At 50.2% G+C, this 25935-nt stretch overlaps 1 protein-coding gene and 1 long non-coding RNA gene across 3 annotated transcripts in view; one reads left to right on the top strand and one right to left on the bottom strand.

The window, feature by feature from the left end:
• Positions 1-3421: 3421 nt before the first annotated feature.
• ARID3B (AT-rich interaction domain 3B) overlaps positions 3422-25935 on the bottom strand; it is a 64466-nt gene continuing 41952 nt past the window's right edge. The window contains exons 5-9 of one of the 2 annotated variants that reach the window (XM_033189381.1): positions 9796-9979; positions 8371-8648; positions 7993-8247; positions 6575-6676; positions 3422-4494 (exon numbers count right to left, since the gene is read on the bottom strand). In XM_033189381.1, coding sequence (XP_033045272.1) covers positions 4331-4494; positions 6575-6676; positions 7993-8247; positions 8371-8648; positions 9796-9979 — 983 coding nt within the window. In that variant the 3' untranslated portion in view covers positions 3422-4330. The remainder of the gene's footprint in view (positions 4495-6574; positions 6677-7992; positions 8248-8370; positions 8649-9795; positions 9980-25935) is intronic. The other variant, XM_033189382.1, reaches the window with a different exon arrangement.
• Positions 8577-9850, top strand: LOC117070372. Its single transcript, XR_004431896.1, has 3 exons — positions 8577-8711; positions 9072-9346; positions 9738-9850. It is a non-coding gene; the product is annotated as an uncharacterized LOC117070372 (long non-coding RNA).

The raw sequence follows: 25935 nt of genomic DNA on the forward strand, positions 1-25935 counted from the left end.
TATGACTTTTGTGCCTATCCAGTAGTGTGAGGTGGTTTCTTGCCCATTTCCCTGATCACGAATGAGGTCAAGCCATTTGTATTTTCTCTTAGACAAAACATCTATTTGTGACTCTACCCCCTCTCCCTAACTCTTACTTTTTGCTTTTGTCTTAAGAATAAGCATTAAAAAGAAATCATTATGGGCTGGGTGCACACCAGCATGCCTGGCTAATTTTTAAATTTTGTTTTGTAGAGAGGAGGGTCTCGCTATGTTGCCAGGACTGGTTTCAGACTCATCAAGTGATCCTCCCGCGTTGACCTCCCAAAGTGCTGGGATTACAGGCATGAGCCACCACGCCCAGCCACTCATTTAATCCAGCTTTTAATTTAATTGAAGGGTCTAGCTTGAGAAATTCTTCTTAAGGCCAAGATATTCTCCAATATTTTGTTAATTTGAAAAGGATCAGAGATTCAGCCACCACATGCTGTTTCCATCTCAAATGCCTCTGGGCCTGGTTCTGCTCTTCATCACTCAGCTCCCTCCTGGATGGGTCCTTTTAATTTCCATGTGGCCAGAAGGTGTGAAGTGTGATACCAATAAGTGGTTACCAGTAAAGTACTATAGAATATTTTTTTTTCACAAGATTAAAAAAAATCAGCAATGGATGCTCAAGACTGTCCCAATGTCACCCTCTTTCTCTAGCATTTCAAAATGCCAGAGGCTGGGTGTGGTGGTTCACGCCTGTAATCCCAACACTTTGGGATGCTGAAGCAGAAGGATCATTTCAGCCTAGGAGTTCAAGACCAGCTTGGGCAGCGTGGCAAGACCACATCTCTACAAAAAGTTTTTAAGAAAAAATTAGCCAGGCGTGGTGGCATGCACCTGTAGTCCCAGCTATCTGGGAGGCTGAAATGGGTGGATTGCCTGAGCCCAGTTTGAGGCTGCAGTGAGCTATAATTGTGCCACTGCACTCCAGCCTGCATGACACAGCAAGACAATGTCTCAAAAACAAAACCAAACCACATATATATATATATATATATATATATAATGTATACACATACACACAAAATAAAAAATGCCAGATGGGAAACCCTGCTAGTCTGACTTCACGTGGTTACCTAAACAGGTGTCGTCAGTACGTTGTCATGGACGGCGGAGGCAATTACCAGTCCACACAAAGCCTGCCTCTCTGCACATCTTCAGGGTACGCCCAGTGGAGTGTGCATCATGGTAGAGAAAGGCTCTGGGGATAGGCCTGAGCTCCACTGGCAGTGCCCCAGGGTTCCACGCCCAGCAGGTCGCCTGGCATCACCTTTCTAGAAAAGCTTTTAAGCCCATGCCCTGGTGAAAACATATCCTGATTCTCAGAGGATGGCTCCCAAATCCATTAATCCTGGCCCCAGCTTTTCCCAATTCCCCTCCCATCCACCCACTGACCCAAGGCACCAGCCATAGTTCCCCAATGCCAGGTCCTTTGATGCCACTGCCTTTCCCTATGTATTCATATGTATGTATGCATGCATGTATTCCTCTGCAAGAATTGCTCATCTCCAGGTGCAAACTGACTCTTCCAGCTTTAATGTTACCACCTATGGGAAGCCTTCCAGAAGTTCTGCGGCTGCTGCAGCTTCTGTCTCCCACCAGTGGTAGCCTGCTGTTCAGTCCCAGTGATGCTGTAGTCTAAAGAATCCATCTCCGTCTAGATAACCCTGTGTGGGTCCTCCCTTATCGTCTGACCCAGCAGGAGCTCAACAGGGGCTCAATCAAGGTGACCCGCTGGCCCTGTGCCTGCCAGGACACTGATGTGACATCACTGGAGTCAGTTCTGATGATGAGGTAATGCTAACTCAGGAGAACCCTGCTAACACAGAAGGTAAGCTGAGAGTGAGCTCAGTGAGCCTTCCCTTTGAAGAAGGGGTGAGTGAATGGGAGAAGATTCATGAGAAATCAAGGGGCCAGGAGTAGTTCACTCAGTCCCCTTTCACTCTGAAGGAGCTCACCTCTCCCCAGTACTGTCCAGTGGAAGGGCCACTCAAAGCAACTGAGAGAGACCTGCTTGTGTGAAGAGGTAGAGGTTTATTGAAATATAAACATTTGAGAACATGTAAGATAGAAAATAACCACAACATATACAGACACTTGCTGCAGGAGGACATCTGAGGTATTTATTCACTGCCTAGGCTACCCATGTGCTATCACATTTTTCTGGTTAGAATACACATAAGACGGGGAGCAGGGAGGGGACAGAGCTGCCCTGGCTGATGGCACCTTCAGGGAAAGCTCTGCTTGGGCCAAGGCCCCACTCCTGGGGGTACCTGCTGGCACCCCCCATCACGCTCTGGGTGAGACCCTGCTGTTGTCCTTGAGGGCAGTGAGGGTTCACTCCAACGGTGTGGCCAGGCGGGCTGCTTGGGGAAAGCGAGAGGGTCCAGTGACCAGAAGGACACAGTGTGTTGTCCCTGCATCCTCTGGGTGGGAAGAGTCCATCCTTTGTGACCAAACCCCTGAGAAAGACATACTGGCCAAATGTCTGAGACACCTTCAAATGGGCCCAGTGCCAGCCAACTGGGCTCCTCACTGGCACCAGGTCCCAGATGCCCTTCTCTGCCCACACCCTGCAGGCTGAGGCTAGACGAGGTCAGCCCCCGGGAAATGGGGGTGTGTGTGTGTGAATGTGGGAGTGGGGGTGAGCGTGTGTGGAGGGCTGAGAGAAGATGCAGTTGAGCAGAGCTGCAGCTTACCAGGCTGAGGTATCTGTGTGCTCAAGCTTTTGATTCCCTTTCCTCTCCTACATAGGACTGAATGCAAGCCGCGCTGCCACACACACACACGCCATGTGTGGTGTCTCCCACTGCCACAGCCCCATGTCCCAGTGGTGGTGTTCTGCTGAACATTCCAGGGCTTCCTCCACTGAGGTGAGCCGCACGCAAGAACTGCCTTTTCTTTACAGCACAGGAGCTGCCTGCTCCCACCCAGGGTTCAGGAGGAGCTGTGGAGTTCTTCATCTCCTCATACCCTGGGGTGGCTCAACCTCTGGCAAGGTCAGCAAGGACCCAGCCTGCCTGTGCCCTGAGCTGGGAATGCTGAGTGATGGGGAGATGTTCTGCTGCCTCCCTGGTCAGCTGGGGGTGGGGGTGTGGCAGAAAACGGTCTTCAGAACTGGTGTGGTTTCAGGGCCCGACCAGCGTGAGAGCAGGCCTCTCCACGCCACCTCCCCGCCCCCGCGATCCCTGAGTCGTCTCCCCTGCCTGCCTCCGCCCGCCTCCTCACTGGGCTTGAGGGGAGGGCCAGAGGGGCCGGGGTACCCAATCACTTGCTTGACTTTGGGGGTGATCTGTTTTCATTTCTTTGGTGCTACAACAACAATAAAAATTTTAAAATAAAAAAACAAAAGTCAGCAAAACACATATAAAAAAGATTTCAGAGATGCAAATACTTCCTGAAGACTCAAACATCAACAGTTACAAATCTGAGGTATTTCAATGAACCTGACAGCGGCACATGTGGGGATGGTGAGGCCAAGACGGCCCCATAAGAAACAGAAGAGGGCTGGGGAAAGGACAGTGGGCCGTTCTTGGGAGAGCAGGCCGGTAAGGGCAGGTGGGGAGCATGAGGTTTGGGGGTCAGAGAAGGGTCCGTGTTAAGCAGGTGCCAGGGCTGGGCAGCCCCAAGGTTCTGCCTTCTCGTCAGCAGATGCCCTGTGGGCCCTGGCCCTCAACTGCCCTCACAGCCTCTTCCTTCAGATCATTAGAAGGGGGATCTGGGACCCTGAGGACTGATTCAAGACTTGCGTTTGAGGGACCCATACCCCAGGAACCTAACAGTAGGCAAGGTGGTCTGGAAGGGCCCCATCCCATGCTCAGCAGAGAAGCATGAAGGCATGCTCTTGGCTCCTAGCAGCCCCATATGGGACTTAAAAACAGGGGAAGAGACTAGTGGCCCTGGGGTCATGGCAGAAGGCAGGGGCAGGGAAATAAATTAAAGGGGAAGGGAAATGGAGGGCCTCCAGCCCTGTGTCAGCTGACAGATTGTCAATACACTGTACCCCGAGCTGGGAGGTGGCTGGGGAACCCTGGAGGAAGCTGGACACCCACAGACCCCCACCCAGTTCTCCAGGACAATCCCTGATTGGACAACGCTGTCTGTCCTGCCCCTCTAGCCTCTCCCTGACCCCAGAGTACAGCAGGACCTGAATGGAACCTGGACAGACGGGCACATCCAAACTCTCAATGTCTGGCCAAATGGTGCTCGTCGATGTGGGCTCCGTGAGATGAGGTAAATTCTGTGCATCAACTTCCTTCACTCTTGACAGGAGAGTGGCAAGTGGGAAGCTGGGTCCTGCCCATCAGAGGGACCAGCTGGTGGAGGGCTCTGCGCTGGGGGTGCCCCGGGATGAGGTAGGACTTGGTGAGCAGTGAGAGCTGCTGCTGCTGCTGGCGCTGCTGCCGAGGCTCTGGGGAGCAGACCCCGCGATGAGGTGGACCACAGGCTTCTGGGCAAACAGCACACCTTGGTGGGGGGAAGAGAAGCAAGTGTGGGCAGAGGAAGAGCGAAGGGGCGGGCCGGCTCCTTTCAGTAAGTATTCACTGCTGGCCTAGCCCTGTGCCTGACTCCGCTGTAGACACTGCGTTAGGGGGTGATGGGAGAAGATCCAAATGCTGTCCTGACTTGAAGCACTGATGGGCTGGGGAGGGGGACAGCTAGGTTGTCAGAGTAATTTTGCTAAAATGTCATAAATGCTCTGAGACAGGTGTACCCAGAGTACACAAAGAGGAACAGCAAGTCCAGTTGCGGTGGCTCACAACTATAATCCCAGCACTTTGGAAGGCTGAGGCGGGAGAATAGCTCAAGGCCAGGAGTTTGAGACCACACTGGGCAATACAGGAAGACCCTTGTCTCTACAGAAAAAAAAAAAAATTTTTTTTTTTTTGTGAGATGGAGTTTCGCTCTGTTGCCCAGGCTGGAGTGCAGTGGCGTGATCTCAGCTCACTGCAAGCTCCACCTCCCGGGTTCACACCATTCTCCTGCCTCAGCCTCCGGAGTAGCTGGGACTACAGGCACCCGCCACCACGCCTGGATTTTTTTTTTTTGAGACGGAGTCTCGCTCTGTCACCCAAACTGGAATGCAGTGGCCGGATCTCAGCTCACTGCAAGCTCCGCCTTTCGGGTTCCCGCCATTCTCCTGGCTCAGCCTCCTGAGTAGCTGGGACTACAGGCGCCCGCCACCTCGCCCAGCTAGTTTTTTGTATTTTTTAGTAGAGATGGGGTTTCACCGCGTTAGCCAGGATGGTCTTGATCTCCTGACCCCGTGATCCACCCGACTCAGCCTCCCAAAGTGCTGGGATTACAGGTGTGGGCCACCATGCCCGTTTTTTTTTTCCTGAGATGGAGTCTCGCTCTGTCGCCCAGGCTGGAGTGTAGTCGCGTGGTCTCGGCTCACTGCAACCTCCACCTCCCGGGTTCATGCCATTCTCCTGCCTCAGGGTCCTGGGTAGCTGAGACTACAGGCGCCCGCCACCACGCCTGGCTAATTTTTTGTATTTTTAGTAGAGACGGGGTTTCTCTGTGTGTTAGCCAGGATGGTCTCGATCTCCTGACTTCGTGATCCGCCCGCCTCAGACTCCCAAAGTGCTGGGATTACACGCGTGAGCCACCACGTCCGACAATGCTGTGCTTAACAAGTGTCAGGTGGGCTTGTTGCCAAGCTCATCCGTAAACCAACGAAATGGGAATGGGAAAGGGACTGCTGTTTTTATGAATACTAAGTTGTTTCTTTCTTTCTTTTTTTTTTTTTTGAGATAAGGTCTTGCTTTGTCACTCAGGCTGGAATGCAGTGGTACAATCATGGCTCACTGCAGCCTCGACCTCCTGGGCTCAAGTGATCCTCCCAAGTAGCTGGGACTACAGATGTGCACCACCATCCCCGGCTAATTTTTTTTTGTATTTTGTAGATTTGGGATTTTGCTATGTTGCTCAGGTTGGTCTCAAACTCCTAGGCTCAAGTGATCCTCTTGCCTTAGCCTCCCAAAGTGCAAGGATTACAGGCACGAGCCACCATGCCCAGTCATGAATACTAAGTTAAATCCTTGGAAAGACTCTGTAAAGGTGCGAAATCTACCAACCAACAAAACACTGTTGCTAAATTAGGTTTAGGAAGAGATAACTATAAAAGACTGGGGGGCGGGGAGCTTAACAATGTAAGCTGATTCTGCTTTCCGGGGTTCCTTTGCCTGTGTCTCAGTCTGCAAAAGGAAGAGAAGAGCTGAACCACAGTCAGAGAAAGGCTGTGCATGAGAAGACCGGGGGATTGTGGGACACTGACTGACTTCTTCCATTAACGAGCCAACCACTGGTCTAAAAGAGTTAGGTGAAGGGTTTCTGCCAAAGTGGGAGGGACCTACCATCCTGTTAACAATCCACAGTCTCTACGCGTCCAGAGGACCACCTGACCTTTGCAACTCTGAGACCAGGAAAAAGGAAGCCACCGTGGGAGGTGTTCAGACAGAGGGCAAGAGGCAGGGTCAGCCACAGAGCTGCGCTGGGGCTGGCTGCAGCCACGTGGGCCTCCCCCAGAGCTCCAGGGCCTCACCTGCATAAGTGGTGCCATCGATGTCCACGGACATGTTAATGCTCCCAATGCTACTCGTGGTCAGGTTCAGTGCTGCAGCCGAGGCCTCTGCTCTGTCTTCTGCTGGGGACAGGGAGACAGTGGGCCTGGTCAAGCCTTCCACAGCACTCCTGCTGTCCTCTCTGATGCTGCCTGGCCACCCTGGTCAAAGCCTCACGCTGTCAGAAGGCACCTATGTAACCTTCTCCTGAGTGTAGGGTATGGCAGGAGATCCCAGTCTCGCCAACCTCCTGTTGCTGGCTTTTTCCACTGACACAGTTCATCTCCTCAATTTCCTCTGCTCCCAGAGCAAAGGAATCACAGCAGGCAAGGAGGCTGACCCCGGCCCCACCGCTCTGCACTGGTACTTTCCACGTAATGGGCAAACCCTGAGCTATACTACACACCAGGCCCAAGAAATCAGAGATCAACGAGACCCAGCCCCAACTTTGAGGACCCACCTTGCCCTTCTTTCCTTTGACTGAGTTCCTCAAAGAGAGGAGTCTATGTCCTCAGCCCCTCCCTTCCATGACCACCTGGGCAGCTGGCGTTTGTGGAAGGCTGCAAGTGCTGGTACACACGGCCTCTGCCTGGCTCACTCCAGACTCAGAATTCTTCCCAGTGAGCTGTCTTTTCTAACAGCCCTTTGCTTTGTGTAGGAACAGGGCACCTGGCCCTGGATGAGCTGTTACCTCCCAGTTTCTTTCTGCTCCCCAGGGGCAATGGGGTAGGGAGGGGCGGCCTGGGAATATGTACAGCTCCCTTCACACCTGGCTCCTTCCCACACATCTCATTCATGTTTGCTTTGAGATAGCATCAGGACCAGAATGGGAAAGAATGTGTGTGAATGGGAAAAGGGGCGTGTGGCTTGGGGAAGAGAATGTGGGGCACTAGAACATGTGAAGAGCAAGGGAAAGGATGTCAATTATGCTGCCAAACTTGTGTTTCCTCCTTCTCTTTATATTCCTGAGTCCCACTGTCTAGCCCGGGGCAACCTGGCCCCTCGCTGAGCCTCAGGAACATGGGGTGTCTTCCTCCCCGACCTGCAGACAGTGCCCTGCTCTTGCCTACATCCAGTGAGATGCTGGGGTAAAGGCTGGTGGGAAACGCTGCAGCTCTCTGAAGGCCTCTGGCTCCTCCTCTGTGAATAACTGCTTTTCCCTCTTATTAGAGAACAGAGCACCGCCTGAGGCAACATGTGGTCCCCTCTACTAAACAACTTCAGCTTGGTGAACTGAGATCTCGGTGCCTCTCTTCTGGGGGCCTAGAAGGCAGAACCTGGAGGGGCCTCTTCCAGGTCAGGAGTTTGTGCCTCACCACCCCTGTCCCGCAGTCCCAGGAGGCGTGAATGGGCGTAGGGTTTCCCAGTAACGGAAGGCTCTGCCCTGAGCCTGGCTCACCCCTGCCGTTGATCCTGATCTTCATGGGGAGCTGTCGTGCCATGGTGAAAAAGTTGCGCTGGAAGGCCTGCTGCACCAGGCGCTGCTCCTCCTCGGACAGCCTCGACGCCTTCTTCTCAGCAGGCTCCCCTGACTCCAGCCGCTCCCTCAGCTGCTCCAGTGCGGCAGTCCGAGTACCAGCCTGCTGGTTTGCCAAGGTCACGGGCACAGCCAGGCGATTTGGCACAGGCACTGTTGTCACTGGGGCTCCATCACCTGCGAAAGAACTGGAGCTGGAAAAATCCACAATTGACCCTCTCGCCCAAAAAACCCCAGTCTTGAACACAGGGAAACTGGCATCCCTTCCTCCCTTCCTTCTCCCCCAGGAGCCCTACTGACCTTTCCTGAGAGTGGTTGCTGGGGATATCCGAGGGCTACTGGTATTGCTGCCACTGCTGGAGCCAAGCCCAAGGATGGGAAAGCGGATCTTGGGTGGGGAGAGGAGGGCAGGGGCAGTGGCAGCAGCAGTAGCTGCAGCAGGTGAGTAGCCAAAGAGGGAGGAGCTGTAGCTGGGCCGCCGGCCCTCCCTGCGGTTGCCATCAATGGCTGCCTGGAGCTCGGCTGGGGAACTCAAGGCTTTCTTCTCACACTCATAGGCATACAGATACTTCATGTACCTGGAGGAAAGGAAGCAAGCAGGAATAATAATCCAAAACAGCACCAGAGATCACCCAGTTGAGGTTGGTGTGTCTCTGGAAGCAGTCTCTGCTGGCCAGGACTCTAGGGCAAAGGATTGCAACCTTGGTGTACTTGGCAGAAAAGTCTGGGATGGCTGGATGCTCTGCCCCAGCCTCCTCTAACTGCCACTCAATCCTAAATAGGTTCTACTTTGAAGGACCATTCATTAGGGGAAATAAATAACATCTTAGTTGGTGTTTCACATTTGTTTTGGTGCTTTTTTAGTGCCCTGGGAAAAATTAGGCCCATGTTTTACAAGGGCTTTCTGGCTTCTTGATCTTATTCAGAGCTGGGCTAGTCAGACAGGAGCAATTCTTCCCATTGTGCATGGGACCTAGACACTGTCATTCTTTGTGTCTTAGGTCCCAAGAAGCAGTTCTCTACCCAGGAACCTCGCCATTCTGATTGTAGCTACAACAGGCTACCTAACTGATGTCAGCTGTACATTGCATACTCTTCACAGAACAACTCCAGAGTGTTCCAGAAGAACAGACTCCTCTCTGGCCCTCATTCTTCGGTGCTACTATTGGTTTCACCGCTTCCATCACCCGTGTGATTAACTCAAATGCTGACAAAACCAGATCACCAATCCAAGGGGGCCTTCCTGCCTGCCTTTCTCTGGGTCCTCTGCCACTGGGTAAGCTGAATGTCAGGTAAGAGGAGCCACTTGGGGTGGAGATGCTGTTTGGAAGACAATGTCCTGGAAGGGGCACAGGTCTTAGAGACAGAAGCTCAGGTCTGAATCTCAGCTCTACCACTTACTGGCTGGTATGGCCTTAGCCAAATTATTTAACCCTGGAGACTTCATTTTTGTATGTGGAAAATGGGGGCATACCTACTTTACAGGGTTGACTGTGAGGTTTAAATGAAATCGTAAAGTACCAGCACAGAGTAGACACCTGCTAAATGGCGGTTCTCATCACTACTTGGTTTAGTGAGGGATTAATCTCAGAAAGCTCCCCACTGTTTCGGGAAGCCACTCATCTTGCTAACTATACAAAGGAATTTCCTTCCTTCCTCTCCTCTAGGTTACAACATCCCCTTTCTTCAGCCTCGGCTTCCTTCCCCCAGGCCCTGGCCACTCACTGGGTCCTGAGGGTGAAGGCGGCGCTGGTGATGGATGTGGGCAGGTTCAGGCCTTTGGTGATCTCCCTCCAGATCTTCTTGTTGATGATCTCCACCAGGCCCCCCTTCTCGGTCACCAGCTTATACAGCATGTACAGGTCCAGGATCTGCTTGGCCATGATGGGGATTCGGTTGATGGGGGTCCCTGTGGTTGTCCGAGAGAAAGAGACAGCGGGATCATCATCAGGCTGAGAAGGATTCTGTGTATGCCCACCTTTAACTGAGCTGGAAACAATGCTCATGAATCTGTTTGGAAGTGTAATTTAACTCAAACTCCCCAAGCCTGAAGACTCAGACTAGCTGTCAGGACAGGTCCAATGCACAGGCTATGTGGGCCTTTGGCAAAGCATTTAGACTCTCTGGTTCTGTTTTGCTGTCTGTAAATAAGAGGGCCAGACTAGATGATTTCAAAGGTGCTTGTTTTTTAGTTTGTGTGTGTGTGTGTGTTTTTGTTTTGGTAGCAGTACGATTCCAGACTATTCCTAGTGATCGCGCAACTTATCTCTGCAGCTTTCAGACTCCATTCAGTGGCAGCTTCCTCCGGGAAACCGTTCTCTGACTTCCTAGAAGGGGAGTCCTGCCTAGTCACCCTCCTGGCAGCGCTCAGTGCTGCTTGTAAGAGTGTGCTCCTTGGCTGGGCGCGGTGGCTCACACCTGTAATCCCAGCACTTTGGGAGGCCGAGGCGAGCGGATCACGAGGTCAGGAGATTGAGACCATCGTGGCTAAGATGGTGAAACCCCATCTCTACTAAAAATACAAAAAAAAATTAGCCTGGCTTGGTGGTGGGCGCCTGTAGTCCCAGCCACTCGGGAGGCTGAAGCAGGAGAATGGCGTGAACCTAGGAGGCGGAGCTTGCAGTGAGCCGAGATAGTGCCACTGCACTCCAGCCTGGGCGACAGAGCGAGACTCCATCTTGAAAAAAAAAAAAAAGAGTGTGCTTGTTTGCACATGCCTGCTTTCTCCTCTCCTGCTTGATAGAGAAATGGTTTCTTTCTCTCTTGTGTGCCCCGCTATGTCAAAGGAGCTGCTGGACACACTGGTCTCCAGGGGAATGAAAAGCCACTCAATTCTCTCCGCACACCAATCATTCTCCCACTCCCTGGCCTCTGAAAGGGGGAGGGTCAGAGCAGCTTCCGCCCAGCGGCCCCAAGGGGAAGTGAGAGGAGCCAGGGACTTGATTAGGAAACCTGGCACCGAGCAGGAAGGCCTACTAATGAGCACCAGGGGACGTGGTGAGGGCGGGGCCAGTCCTTTCACAGCAGGCTGGGATGCTCGTCAGGAGGCGTGATGGATGACTGTCATTTGGCAGCCTCAGGATTAATGATCTGGAGGTCAGAGGGGAGAATTCCACAGGGAAGGGTCACCGTCCAGGGCAGGGTATGAGACTTGTTGCCTTTTGATGGCAAACTCCTTTTACTGTACACAGACTGCTGCTCCTCTGCCTTGCCCCCTCCCATTGCCCCAGTCTCGCTGAGGTCTCACTGGGCTGCCTGGTGGACCTTAAGCCAACCTGAGCAGAGAAGAGCTGTTTGTTTCTGCTCCATGAGCCTCTTTCCCTAAAGGCACAGCAGTTTTCTCAGCTCTGAATGGCAGCCTCAGCAACTCTTTTACAGGATGGTTCAAGCCAGAGAATGAAAAGGAAGCACTGTGGGCATGGATAAGTGGGGCTGCTGCGGCAGGATCAGGCCTCTTCTTTTTCTTTTTTTCAAAGATAGGGTCTCACTCTGTTGCCCAGACTGGAGTGCAGTGGTGCAATCATGACTTATTGCAGGCTTAAGCTCCAGCCATCCTCCCACTCAGCCTCCTGAGTAGTTGAGAATACAGGCGCACACCACCACACTCAGGGAATTTAAAAACATTTTCTGTAGAGACAGGATCTTCCTATGTTGCCCAGGCTGGTCTCAAACTCCTAAGCTCAGGCAACCCTCCTGCCTCAGTCTCCCAAAGCACAAGGACTGCAGTGTGACCCACAGCACCTGGCTTAGGCCTCTTTCCTAAGTGTGGGGAGGGAGTTAGTGACCTTGAAGACCTTTACCTTGACCTGCTGGTCCTTGGAGGGTAAAGGACAAAGGGGTCATGGAATTAGACCCACAGATTCACAGGTAAAATAACAGAGGATTACCGGCATACTCCTAAGACACATAGCTCATGTGCTGGTTGACTTCTCCCAGTGCTGTTCTGGACAGTAAACCTTCCCCTACCAGCAAGACAAAAGCCTGATGTGGGCCCCCAGCAGGACAGGGCTAACGTCGACCTTTCAGAGGCCTGTCTGCCCAAACACACCCATGGCCTTGAGTCCACACCTTCCAAGGCATTACCTGGAGTGTCTGAGAGGACCACTCCCAAGGTCCCCTCACACAGGGCTCCTAAGCTCACATTTCCAGAAGCTCCTAGGGCATCTTCACACATGTGACCCGTTTACTTCCAAGTCAGAACGTCTGTACTGGGCTCATCTTCATTCCCCTAAACTAGCTCCCTTTCCCCACACCTCATTTTTTCCCAGCAACACTACCACCCTTGGAAGTTAGGCAGGAAGGCAGGAACCTCGTATCAGCACTGGCTCCTCTCCTCTCCCTATCATCCACTTTGAGGGTGCTAGAAGGCTTCATGATTCGTCTTTGGAGGTACCTCTCAAAGGCATCTTCCTTTTTGGCCCGCAGCCACGATCCTGGTCCAGGCCCTCTCTGGCCCACAATTAGATGCCTGCAGTAGCCTCTTATCCATACGATCAACTTGCACACTGCAGCCAATCTTATTAAAATATTACTTTTACTATATTACTCACTTCCTTGTTTAAAAACCTGTGAAAACTCTTATTGCTTACCTAGCCCATCTCACATGTCCAATCGCATGACCCACGTTCCTCAACACTCCCTTAAAAGATCACATATGAAGTATTCCTGGCATATCTGAGCAACTCACTTGCACTCCAACTCGCTGGGCCTTCTCCCTATTGCCCCCAAAACACGCTCTTTTCGGCCTCCAGTCAAATCCTCCACAGTGTCCTTCCACATCCACTCCTTCCAGGAAGCATGTTCTCACTACCCCAGTTCATGTGGGTTTCTTCCCTCTCAGAATTTCTATCATGCCCCTGTAAGTTCAGCAAATTGTCCTTCTCTAATTGTTTCACGTCTGTTCATCCGACATCCCTGGAGGACTGTCAACTCTATGAAGGCAGGGGTTGTCTTTCCTTTACCATGCCTACCATGCCTTACAGCGTTTAATAAATTAACCTACCCAGACATGTTTCTCAGAGTCGAAGCAACCAGCTCCATGGTAATTCAACTGAGAATCTTTTTCTAAATTTTCTTTTTAGAGACAGGGTCTCACTATGTTATCTAGGAGGCCGGGCGTGGTGGCTCAAGCCTGTAATCCCAGCACTTTGGGAGGCCGAGACGGGTGGATCGCGAGGTCAGGAGATCGAGACCATCCTGGCTAACACGGCGAAACCCCGTCTCTACTAAAAAATAGAAAAAACTAGCCGGGCGAGTTGGCGGGCGCCTGTAGTCCCAGCTACTCGGGAGGCTGAGGCAGGAGAATGGCGTAAACCCGGGAGGCGGAGCTTGCAGTGAGCTGAGATCCGGCCACTGCACTCCAGCCTGGGCGACTGCGAGACTCCGTTTCAAAAAAAAAAAAAAAAAAAATTATGTTATCTAGGCTGGGGTGCAGTCGTGTGATCACAGCTCACTGTGGCTTGAACTCCCAGGCTCAAGTGATCCTCCCATCTCAACCTCCTGAGGAATTGCGATTACAGGGGCACACCACCATGCCTGGCTAATCTTTAAATTTTTTTGTAGAGACAGGGTCTCACTATGTTGCCCAGGCTAGTCTCAAACATCTGGTCTCAAGGAATCCTCCCACCTTAGCCTCCTGAGTAGCTGGGATTTACAAGCTCCAGTCACTGCACCCAGCTCTCAACTGGGAATCTTTTTTTTTTTTTGAGTTGGAGTCTCACTCTGTTGCCCAGGCTAGAGTGCAGTGGCATGATCTTGTCCCACTGCAACCTCTGCCTCCCAGGTTCAAGTGATTTTTGGCTAATTTTTGTATTTTTAGTAGAGATGGGGTTTCACCATGTTGGCCAGGCTGGTCTCAAACTCCAGATCTTGGGTGATCCACCCACCTCGTCCTCCCAAAGTGCTGGGATTATAGGCGTGAGCCACTGTGCCCAGCCTCAACTAGGAATCTTAAACACACTTCCCACACGCCTGTGACGTGCCTGCTGGGACCCTCACAATTGAGGCCAAAGGGGAAAACAGGTGTCAAAGAGGAGGCAGTGGCCAGGTGTGTGACAAGCATAAGACAGATGTGGCGAGTGTTGAACCAGCATGGCAGGGCTTGCCCAGCTGAGGAAGTGCTGTCCTACAGGTCACTTTGGACAGCTAGCTTTGAAACTCCATCTGCAAACAGCTTTCAGAGTTTGCACTATTTTCTTTCGAATCTCTTTTTTTTTTTTTGAGATGGAGTCTCACTCTGTTGCCCAGGCTTGAGTGCAGTGGTGTGATCACAGCTGAGTGTAGCCTCAAAATCCCGGACTCAGGTGATCCTCCCACCTCAGCCTCCTAAGTAGCTAGGACCATAGGTGCACACCACCTAGCTCAGCCCAGTTAATTTATTTTGTTTTTTATTTGTTTTTATCTTTTGAGACTGAGTCTAGCTCTTTTCCCCAGGCTGGTGTGCAGTGGGGTAATCCCAGCTCACTGCAACCTCCGCCTCCTGGGTTCAAGTGATTCTCCTGTCTCAGCCTCCCGAGTAGCTGGGATTACAGGTGAGTGCCACCACACCTGGCTAATTTTTTATAGTTTTAGTAGAGATGGGGTTTTACCATGTTGGCCAGGCTGGTCTCGAACTCCTGACCTCAAGTCATCCGCCAGCCTCAGCCTCCCAAAGTGCTGGGATTACAGGTGTATTTTTATTTTTGTAGAGGTGGGGTCTCACTATGTTGCCCAGGCTGGTCTCAAACTCCTGGACTCAAGCAATCCTCCCACTTCAGCCTCCCAAAGTGTTGGGATGACAGGCGTAAGCCACTGCACCCAGCTGAAATTTTCTAGTGTGGTTCGAACCGCCTCTGAAGGCAACTCCCCAGAGAGGAATTACAAATTCATGTTGAGTAGTCAATGGATTAACTGCCTGGCTATTTGAGATGGCATCTTTGAAGGACAATATTGTTACAGATGTAGAAATTTCATCAAAAATTAGCCTCTTTATAGTCACACACAAAGTGACTGTATTATATTAGACTGAGAGCTGCTTAGGGCAAGGGGGACATTGGCAGATACAGAACCTGAGGAGACAAGGAAGGGTCACAGTGGTGTCTGAAGTCAAGGTTGTAACCTAACTAATCAGTGACCTCTTCCCAGAAGGGAAAATGGACTCTTGTGGGAACTGTCATCACACCACAGAGAAACTGCAGGTAAGAGGCACACTGGAAGCCGTGGTTGTGGCCCCTGCACCCTACTGTGTGGCCCAGCCCCACCGTGGCATACTTCGGAAGCTGCTGTTTTCCTCACTCCACAGTGGACTCTCCTCACACAAGCCCCCATGCCCTGCTCAGGCACCCTGGTTCTGGAGATCAAGCTGATAAGGAGATTGGGCACATTCTTCCCTGTGGTTGGCCCTCTGTTAAACTGTTAAAGTGGCTTCCAGTGCAGGCTGGCCCCTTGGTTCCATCAGAAACAAAGCGGAGGCTATGCCGAGGGCTCTCTCTAGATGATGGTGGGGCTTTCTCCCATCGGATAATCCAGACACAAAAGCCTGCTGTGTCTTTGATTCCTCTAACAACTGAGAGAGGCAGAATCTGCAGGGTGGTCTCAGCAGTTTGCTTTGTGCTTAATGGACCTGGTAGCCATTTCTCTTGTCCAAAGTAAATTCTACTATGAAGAAAGAAGGCCTTTAAGCTAAGTTTACCTGCTGAACAAGAACCAATAGGCAATTGACAGACTCAGGCCTCAGTTTCCACAAATGTGAAGTGAGGAATTTGGACTAGATGATTTTCAGTTCTAAAGTCTATGAATAAAAAATTAAAACAAAATTCTGCTGATGTACCTTCAAGCCAGCAACATACAAATTGATAAACAAACAAAAATTGGCAGTTGTGATTATTACCAAAGGGAGAATGACTTGGTTTTAGGAACCTGCCTGAATGACAGAGTAACGTTGTCAAATGGCCTTGATACAGATGGTTTGAGATTTTCTCTGTGAAGGGCCCCTGGCTTAAGACCAGATTTGTGAAGTTCACATCCACAAGCAATGGCTCCTTTCCCAGCCTTTGTGGGAGGGAGCAAGGGGTCTCTGGCCTGCTCTCTGGACTGTTTTCTATCTTCCTCTAAGGAAGCTCTTCACCTGAGAGAGACGGGCCTCTGTCCACGATAAATGCAAAAGCAACCCGCAGAGCACTGGGAAGGAGGCAAATACCCACTGAAGAGAGTTCTTTGTGGGTCACTGGTGTTGGCCCTACAGAAGACCAAATCTCCACCCCCATCACGCCTCCCAGAAGAGGGTGAGCACCTGATGGGGAAGCCTGTGGACTGTCAGTCACTGCTATCAAAGCAGAAGCTAGGATTGAGGGTAATTAATCATGCTCTCTCTGACAGGAATCCAGGGCCTTATCTGCACCCCAAGAAGTGCTGCTGGTCTCCAGTTCCCTCCTCAATAAAGGAGACTGACAGTTGCAACAAAGAGGCCCCTTATCAGATTTCAGCCAGGGAGCCTGCGGCCCGAGGGAGGGACGGATGTAAAAGGCTTTTATGAGGGCTATGGACCCAGTGAAGTTGGCGGGACTCCTGGGGCTTTAACCCTTGTTGGTGGGAATGCCGCTGGGCGCTGGCACTAGCAGACCACAGCTGTGATCAGCAACTTCCAGTGCAGATGTGGCCAAACAAAAGCTGCTCCCCTGGTACTTTGTGTTCCTTCCTGCCGCTCAGACAACCAAGACAACCTGAGCTGGGGATAGGGGTGAGGGCAGAAGAAGAGATGGCCTCTTCTCGCTTTGGAGACAAAGATGAGAGATGGTAAGAGTGTTGAAGGGAAAGTCACTTCCTCCCCATTGCAGAGAATGGGCCGGTTCCAGGGAAGTCCAGAAGCAAACAGGGGCAGGGACCCCAGACAGACTCATATGGCTGCCTTCTTGCCCAGTGTGCAGGGGTGAGGGCCCAGGACCCAGGGTATGGCCCTGCCAGGGACCCTCACTGCTGTTTCCTGGCTTTGAGAAAGATCATTAATCATTTCCATAGCCTAACTGTCAAAGAGAGCTGACCAGAGAGCCTGGAGAAGTTAAGACCTGTGTTAAGCAGGGAATGTGTGCAGGCAGGCAGGCTTCCTGAACATTCCTCTGCATCTTCATTCTTGCCCTGCTCCAGGCCTGCTCCAAGCCTGCTCCCCAGAAGCCAGTAGAGAAATGACTGCTGATTTTCTCCCATAACTTGTTCATATAGAGAATATCACAGCAGATACTGGCGACTACTAGAGGGGACAAGGACTGAAAAACTACCTACTGGGTACTATGCACACTACCTGGGTGACGGGATCAATCGTACCCCAAACCTCGGTGCCATACAATATATCCATGTAACAAACCTGCACATGTACCCGTTGAACCTCTAACAAAAGGTGTAATAGGAAAGGAAAAGGAAAGGTCTCCCGCTGGGAAACCAGGCAGCAGTGTCTGGCAGTCAGCCGTGCAGCTTGTAGTTGCACTGTTCCACAGGACAGGGCAGAGGCAAGGATGTGCCAATATGCTAGCATGGACTGACAAGAATCCTTAAGCCTTCCACCTCCAATTGCCCACTGAGTGGGTCTAACTTACATACAGTATAGTGCATTAACCTTAACCATACAGCTCGCTAGATGTGTACTTCCAAATACACCTCTGCAAACATCCCTCACATCAAAACATAGAACTTTTTTTTTATTTTATTTTTTTTTTGAGACAGAGTCTCAACTCTGTTGCCCAGGTTGGAGTGCAGTGGTGTGATCTGGGCTCACTGCAACCTCCATCTCCTGGGTCCAAGTGATTCTCCTGCTTCAGCCTCCCAAGTGGCTGGGATTACAGGTGCTTGCCACCATGCCTGGCTAATTTTTGCATTTTTAGTAGAGACGGGATTTCACCATCTTGGCCAGGCTGGTCTTGAATTCCTCACCACAGGTGATCCGCCTGCCTCAGCCTCCCAAAGTGATGGGATTACACTTGAGCTACCACGCCCAGCCAAAATACAGAACATGTCCAGCACCCCTAGAAAACTCTCTCATGCCTCTTTCCAATCAATATCCATCCCTCCACCCTACCCATTCTGGAAATAAACTGCTATTCTGACATATTTTTTTTTAACTTTATATAAATGGACTCATATAGTATATATTCTGTGTCTGGCTTCTTTTGTTCAATATCAGGTCTGAGAGTCATCCCAGTGGTGTATAGCAGTAGTTCACAACTTTTTTTTTTTTTTTGAGACAGAGTCTCACTCTGTAGCCCAGACTAGAGTGCAGTGACATGATCTCGCCTCACTGCAGCCTCTTCCTCCCAGGCTCAAGCAATCGTCTCACCTCAGCCCCCTAAGTAGCTGGGACTACAGCAGGTGCCACCACATCTGGCTTTTTTTTTTTTTGGTAGAGATGGGGTTTCACCATGTTGCCTAGGCTGCTCTTGAACTTCTGAGCTCAAGTGATCCGCCCGCCTCACCCTCCCAAAGTGCTGTGATTACAGGTGTGAGCCACTGTACCCGACTAGTTCATAACTTTCTACTGCTGTGTAGTGTTCTAGTATGTGACTATGCTACATTTTTTTATCCATTCTACTACTGATGGACACTGGAATTCTTTCCAGTTTTTGGCTATAATGAATGGAGCTGCTATGAATATGCTTGCCTGTACCTTTCAGTGAACACAAGCACTCATTTCTGTTGGGAATATACCCAGGAGTGCAACAGCTGGGTAACAAGGTCCAGGTACGTTTAGCTTTAGCAAACACTACCAAACAGACTTCCAAAGTAGATGTATCCCTTTACACTGCCAGCTGTAATGCATGGGAGAGCTGGTTGTTTTACAACCTCAGAGGCTAATTTTAAACTCATTACCTTTTTTGCTACTCCAGCTTCGACTAATCTCTTTAGGCGAAGTTCAACAGTAAATGTAATATTGTATTCTGCTATGCCTAATAATAAGATTATGGTGGCTGGGCGCAGTGGCTCACGCCTGTAATCACAGCACTTTGGGAGGCCGAGGTGGGCAGATCACCTGAGGTCGGGAGTTTGAGACCAGCCTGGCCAGCATGGTGAAACCCCATCTCTACTAAAAATACAAAAACTAGCTGGGTGTGATGGCAGGCGCCTGTAATCCCAGCTACTCGGGAGGCTGAGGCAGGAGAATCGCTTGAACCCAGGAGGAGGAGGTTACAGTGAGCCGAGATCGCACCATTGTGCTCCAGCCTGGGCAACAGAGTGAGACTCTGTCTCAAAAAACAAACAAACAAACAAACAAACAAAAACAAAAAAAACCCCAAAATATTATGGCTATGACAACTGCATTCAGAGAAACTGGCCAATGAGTCAGAAGGAGGTGGACTGCAGGGTCTTCCCTGCTTTGCCTGCCACTGGGCAGATCTGGTTGGCATCTCCAGGAGGGGAGTGGAAGGCTGGCTGGCCTGGGGCACACCTCATCGGCCTTCTGGCCTGAGCAGTGCATGGCTGTCTGAGCTTCCAGTGCTGTCCGTGCCACTAGCCTCTCAAGACCCAGCAGAACTTCCCCATGGTGAAAGTAGGCCAAACACTCACTGCAATCTTTCCCTGTACCAACTCTTAGATGATTTACTGAATATTGGCTCACTTTGGGACAAAAGAGGCAAAACTATCAAATAACTCAATTTTCCCGTGTGTTAGAAATACCAATAAAAGATTTTGAAGGGGAAGAGGCTGAATTTAATGACAAAAGCAGGCTATTCAAATTAATTGTGACTTTCAAAAACCAGATTCCCTTTCTATGATTGTGGATAATGGGGTATTTATAGAGTATTATAAGGACTATTAAAAATGGAAAAAAAAACTATATATTTTTAACAGCAGCTGGGTCACCTAGAGAGAGAAAAAGATCTGGCCTCAGACAAAGGGCTAATCCAGACACTTAAAGATTTTCATTTTAGACTTTCATTTGGGGATAAAGTTAGAAAATGAAGCCCCAAAGCCTATTTCATCTGAAAAAGACAACACATTTTCGTCTACCAGGAAGGGTGTCTAGGACACAGACCATTTACGGCAAGATACAAAGAATATACAAGAAATTGCCGCCACCAAAAGGCAAAGCAATATATGTCATGAACATTTCCTTGCCTGAGATGGATAGATAAGCACACAACAGAAGGAAAAACACTCAAGTTGCACTTTGAAGCAGACTAAGCCCTTTTCCCACAGTAAATTCTTTGTATATTCTGAAGATCCAACAATCCATTTGGGAAAACCAAGGTCAGTTTGCAGGCTTGAACAGAACTGATGAGGGCAGGAGGGCAGGTCTACAAGTGAGGGCTTGACAAAACTTGTCTTCCATGTAACCAGGCAGTTCCTTAGCCTGGTGTGCCCAGATGGGGCAGGGGCAGGAAAAAAGAGCCTTGCTTGAGGGCATTCTGGGCGCCTCCTGTGTCCCCCAACCCCTACCCCATCCTGCCTTGACAGATGGCAGCCTCTGTGCCACTCCGAGTTGTCACATCTGCCCTTCCCTATTTCTCTGAGAAACAGCCCTGATCCTGAGATGAAGACCCATCTTGCACGTTAGGTTCCACCCTGTGTTCATCGGCTAGATGCTCAGAAGCACTACTGGACGGTGGCCTGTGGAGGCAGGCCAGCACCCTCTTGGGGGCAGTGAATGCTGCAGAAGACACAATCCTTGCCTGCTGCCCCAAAGGGGAGTGATGGGGTTCCTGGCTCTAGGGAACAAGTTTCTCAAAGATAAGGCAGGAGAAGCAGAGCACACTGGCCTGGGAGTTAGGAGACTGCACGCTAAGTCTGCTTTGTGGCCTTAGGTGAGTCACTTAACCTCGGTCTGCTTCTTCAGGGTTACAGGTGATAACCTTTGCTCTCTCTACTCCACAGAGCTGGAGCTGAGGGGAGCAGCAGATCAGATAATGGGTTGAAAGGGTTCTGTAATGTGTATGGTATAATAAAAATGCAGGCCGGGCGCGGTGGCTCAAGCCTGTAATCCCAGCACTTTGGGAGGCCGAGGCGGGCGGATCACAAGGTCAGGAGATCGAGACCATCCTGGCTAACACGGTGAAACCCCGTCTCTACTAAAAAATACAAAAAACTAGCCGGGCGAGGTGGCGGGCGCCTGTAGTCCCAGCTACTCGGGAGGCTGAGGCAGGAGAATGGCATGAACCCAGGAGGCAGAGCTTGTAGTGAGCTGAGATCTGGCCAGTGCACTCCAGCTTGGGTGACAGAGCGAGACTCCGTCTCAAAAAAAATAAAAATAAAAATAAAAATAAAAATGCAAGTAACAGTAAAATCACCATTATCGTCATCATCATCATCCTGACTCTCTAATGAAACCACACTTCTGTTTCACCTCCTAGGGAATAAGAGAACAAGCTTTTCTTCCTCACTCATGAAGGAAAAATGAAATTGTTTATAATAGCCTTTGCTTATTAGACTTAGAAATTAGTCCCTCCCCTTGGGCACTGAAAGACTAAATGGAAAATCTATGAGGGAATGAATGGTATTTCAGAAACTACCCACAGGGAGTTAAATTAGCCAGACAATTTTATTTAGAACTGTTTTGGCTTTATGTTTGCCAAAGAAACACGTTTTTTGTTTGTTTTTTTTGACAGTCTCATTCTGTTGCCCAGGCTGTGGTGCCATCTTGGCTCACTGCAACCTCTGTCCCCCAGGTTCAAGCGATTCTCCTGCCTCAGTCTCCCGAGTAGCTGGAATTGCAGGCATGTGCCACCATGCCTGGCTAATTTTTGTATTTTTAGTAGAGATGGTGTTTCACCATGGTGGCCAGGTTAGTCTCAAACCCCTGGCCTCAAGTGATACGCCTGCTTTGGCCTCCCAAAGTGCTCGGATTACAGGCGTGAGCCAATGCATCCAGCTGAAACGTGTGTATCTTTTGCACACACAAGGCAAAAGGTGAGCCAAAAGGGGCATCACAGTTCTAAAACCTAACCAATCTTTTCTAGAGAAATATTCTGGCGGGAGTGGGGTGGTGGGGGACAGTTGAGGGCAACGTGCCTAATTGAATTTGGCTTCAGTCAGCAAAAGAGGAAATACATTACACAGCAAGGACAGGAGAGAAGCATTTGGTCTCGGAGATTCCTGGTGTTGTTTCACATAATTACTTTGATAGAAAACTGCTAAAGGGGCTTTTCTTCCTTTGATTTTTGTTCATCAAGGGTAGCTCAATACACACAATCATGGATATACAGACAATAGAAACTTCCAAGACAACTCTAATTGAACCCTCTTATTCTATAGATAAGGAAACTGTGGCCACCAGAGTGGGGAGGATGTGCTCAAGATCAGGAGAACGAAGGGATGTTAGCCCTGGCTTTGCACTATCAGTCCAGAGCTCTTTCCACCTCCACAGGGCACTGCCTCATCCGACTCCATTCTTCTCAGGCTCCTTTATGGGCAGGTTGCTCTGCTGCTCAGGGAGGGGAGGGGCTCGCCAGGGTGCAAGTCACCCTGGTCTTGCCTAGAAACCAAGGTGCTGAGGGCTGAAAGGCCCATCTGTTGCAGTCAATTCACCCAAACATGTTAACAAGCGAGAGACACAGCACAAACCAGCAGTTATGGCCTGTCCCTGTCTCCCACTGGACAGCCGTTTTATCACCTGCAGCTGCAGTCATTTGGGGCAGCCTGCTGTGTGCTGCCTCCCTCAGAGCTGTCTGCTTCCTCTGTGGGCACAGCCTGCTGTGTCAAAGCTGCCGGTCCTTCTCACAGCCCAGTTGGGTGTCTCCAAGCCTTTGAAACTCAGGCTATTTTCTTTCTTTTCTTTCTTTCTTCCTTCCATTTCCCTTTCCCTCTTTTTTTTTTTTTTTTGAGACAAGGTCTCACTCTGTTGCCCAGGCTGGAGTGCAATGGTATGAGCTCAGCTCACTGTAGCCTTGACCTTCCAAGCTCAAGTGATCCTCCCACCTCAGCCTCCAAAGTAGCTGAGATTACAGGCGCATGCCACCACACTCAGCTAATAAAAACAAAAATGTTTTTGTGTAGAGACAGGGTCTCACTATGCTGTCCAGGCTAATTCAGGCTATTTCCAATGACTCCTGTGATATCTATTGCTTATCTTTCATATTAGCTATGGAGGCCAAGTCCCTGAACTGCTGCCGAGGTCTATGAGGCTTTTCCTTGGTCCCAGCTAACAAGATCTGCCTCCTGTGTCCCCCAGACACTCCACAAGTGACAAGTCACAAATGTCTAAGGGCCCTTGGTCTCACCATTCTGTTAAGAACAAAGACAGCCGGGCTCGGTGGCTCACGCCTATAATCCTAACACTTTGGGAGGCTGAGGCGGGTGGATTACCTGAGGTCAGGAGCTCAAGACCAGCCTGGCCAACATGGTGAAATCCTGTCTCTACTAAAAATACAAAAAAATTAGCTAGGTGCAATGGTGTGCACCTGTAATCCCAGCAACTTGGGAGGCTGAGGCAGGAGAATCACTTGAACCTGGGAGGCGGAGGTTGCAGTGAGCTGAGATGGTGCCACTGCATTCCAACCTGGGTTGCAAAGGAAGACTTCATTAAAAAAAGAAAAAAAAAAAAAAAAGAAGAAGAAGACAGGCCAGGTGTGGTGGCTCATGTCTGTAATTCCAGCACTTGGGAGGCTGAGGCACGAGAATCACTTGAACCCGGGATGGGGAGGTTGTGGTAAGCCAAGATTGACCACTGAACTCCAGACTAGGACTCTGTCTCAAAAAAGGGAACAAAGACAGCAAGCTTCACATGATTAAAAGTGTAATCTGAAGCCCAGCACGGTGTGGTGGTTCATGCTTGTAATCCCAGCACTTTGGGAGGCCAAGGCAGTTGCATCACTTGAGCCCAGGAGTTCGATACCAGCCTGGGCAACACAAGGGCTTCATCTCCACATAAAAAAAAAAAACAAAAAAAAAAAACCAGAAAAATTAGCTGAGTGTGGTGGCACACACCTCTCGGCCCAGATTCTCAGGAGGCTGAGGTGGGAGGATCACCTGAGCCTGGGGAGGTCAAGGGTGCGGTGAGCCATGATTGTGCCACTATACTCCAGCTTGGGCAACAGAGTGAGACCCTATCTCAAAAATAAGTAAGTTAATTAATTAAAATAAAAGTGCAATCTGTTCCCACCCCTCTTTTAAAATTTTCTTCTTTTTTTTTTTCTGTGATGGAGTTTTGCTCTTGTTGCCCAGGTGGAGTGCAGTGGTGCGATCTCGGTTCACTGCAACCTCTGCCTCCCGGGTTCAAGTGATTCTCCTGACTCAGCCTCCCAAGTAGCTGGAATTACATCTTCATCTTCATCTTCTTCTTCTTCTTCTTCTTTTTTTTAAATTATAGGGATGAGGTCAGGCAGGGCGCGGTGGCTCACACCTGTAATCCCACGAGCACTTTGGGAGGCCAAGGTGGGCGGATCACAAGGTCAGGAGTTTGAGACCAGCCTGACCAACATGGTGTGACCCCGTTTCTACTAAAAAAAATACCGAAATTAGCCGGGCATGGTGGTGCATGCCTGTAATCCCAGCTACTCAAGAGGCTGAAGCAGGAGAATCGCTTGAACGTAGGAGGCGGAGGTTGTAGTGAGCCGAGATTGTGCCACTGCACTCCAGCCTGGGCGACACAGCAAGACTCCATCTCAAAAAAAAAAAAAAAATTATACGGATGGGGTCTTGCTATGTTGCTCAGGCTGATCTCAAACTCCTGGTCTCAAGTGATCCTCCCACCTAGGCCTCCCCAAGTACTGGAATTATAGGCGTGAGCCCCCATGCCCCACTCCCAATCCTCTTGAACCACTCACTCTAGTTCAGACTACCAGATAAGAGTTTTCTAGGAAGGAGATCGCTGGGAAATAACAACCTCTACACTATCTTCCTGCCTCAGTCTCTCCTTTCTAGCCCAACTACACACTGCCACAACAAGTTTCCTAAAAGCCTACGTTTTGCCTTCAATAACTTAGCTGTATCTAGAGACTGAAGTACTAACTTTTTGGGCAAACATAGCCCTTCAGAGACTGGTGCCAGCTGACCCATCCAGGATGGCCCCTGGCTGTGGGCCACCAACAAGGGTTCTTCCAGTTACACCAGGACCACATGTGTCACAGCATTTTTTCCTCCACCTACATGGTTGGGTCTGATACACTAGAGCCACAGCTTGTCTCAGAGGCTTTCTGTGTACTCCAACCCAGGGTGAGATCCCAGCACTCACTCCTGTGGCACTCAGTCACAGGAAACAGCGCTACCTGACACAGCTTGCTCTCATGTACCTGACTGAAGGTAAGATGATTTTCACAAAAAGTTTTTTTTTTCCTTTTTTGTTTTTTTTTTTTTGAGACAAGGTCTCACTTTGTTGCCCAGGCTGGAGGGCAGTGTTGCAATGTTGGCTCATGGTGGCCTCCAACTCCCTGGCTTGAGCAATTCGCCCACCTCAGCCTCCCAAGTAGCTTGGGACTACAGGCATGCATTACTTCGCCTGGCTAATTTTGTTTTATTTTTTGTAGAGACAAGGTTTTGACTTGTCTCTACAAAAGAGCCTGTTGCCCAGGCTGGTCTTGAACTCCTGGACTCACCTGATCCTCCTGCCTCAGCCTCCCACAGTGGTGGGATTACAGGTGTGAGCCATCACACTCAGCTAAGAGTTTTTCTTGCAGAGAAAATTTTACATCTTTATTCTCTTCCCCATCTTTCCATGCCAGAGGGTCTCAACAGGGGACAATTTTGCCCTCCAGGAGACATGACATCTAGAGACATTTTTGGTTGTTGTGACTGAGGGGCTGCTATTGGTATCTAGTGGATAGAGACCATGGATACTGCTAAACATCCTGTAGTAACCAAGTGCAGTGGCTCACACCTGTAATCCCAGCACTCTGAAAAGCCGAGGTGGGAGGATCACTTGAGGTCAGGAGTTCAATACCAGCCTGGGCAACATAGTGAGGCCCCATT

The sequence above is a fragment of the Trachypithecus francoisi genome, unplaced genomic scaffold (genome assembly GCF_009764315.1).
Source record: "Trachypithecus francoisi isolate TF-2019V2 unplaced genomic scaffold, Tfra_2.0 Lachesis_group3, whole genome shotgun sequence".
Classification (NCBI taxonomy): domain Eukaryota; kingdom Metazoa; phylum Chordata; class Mammalia; order Primates; family Cercopithecidae; genus Trachypithecus; species Trachypithecus francoisi.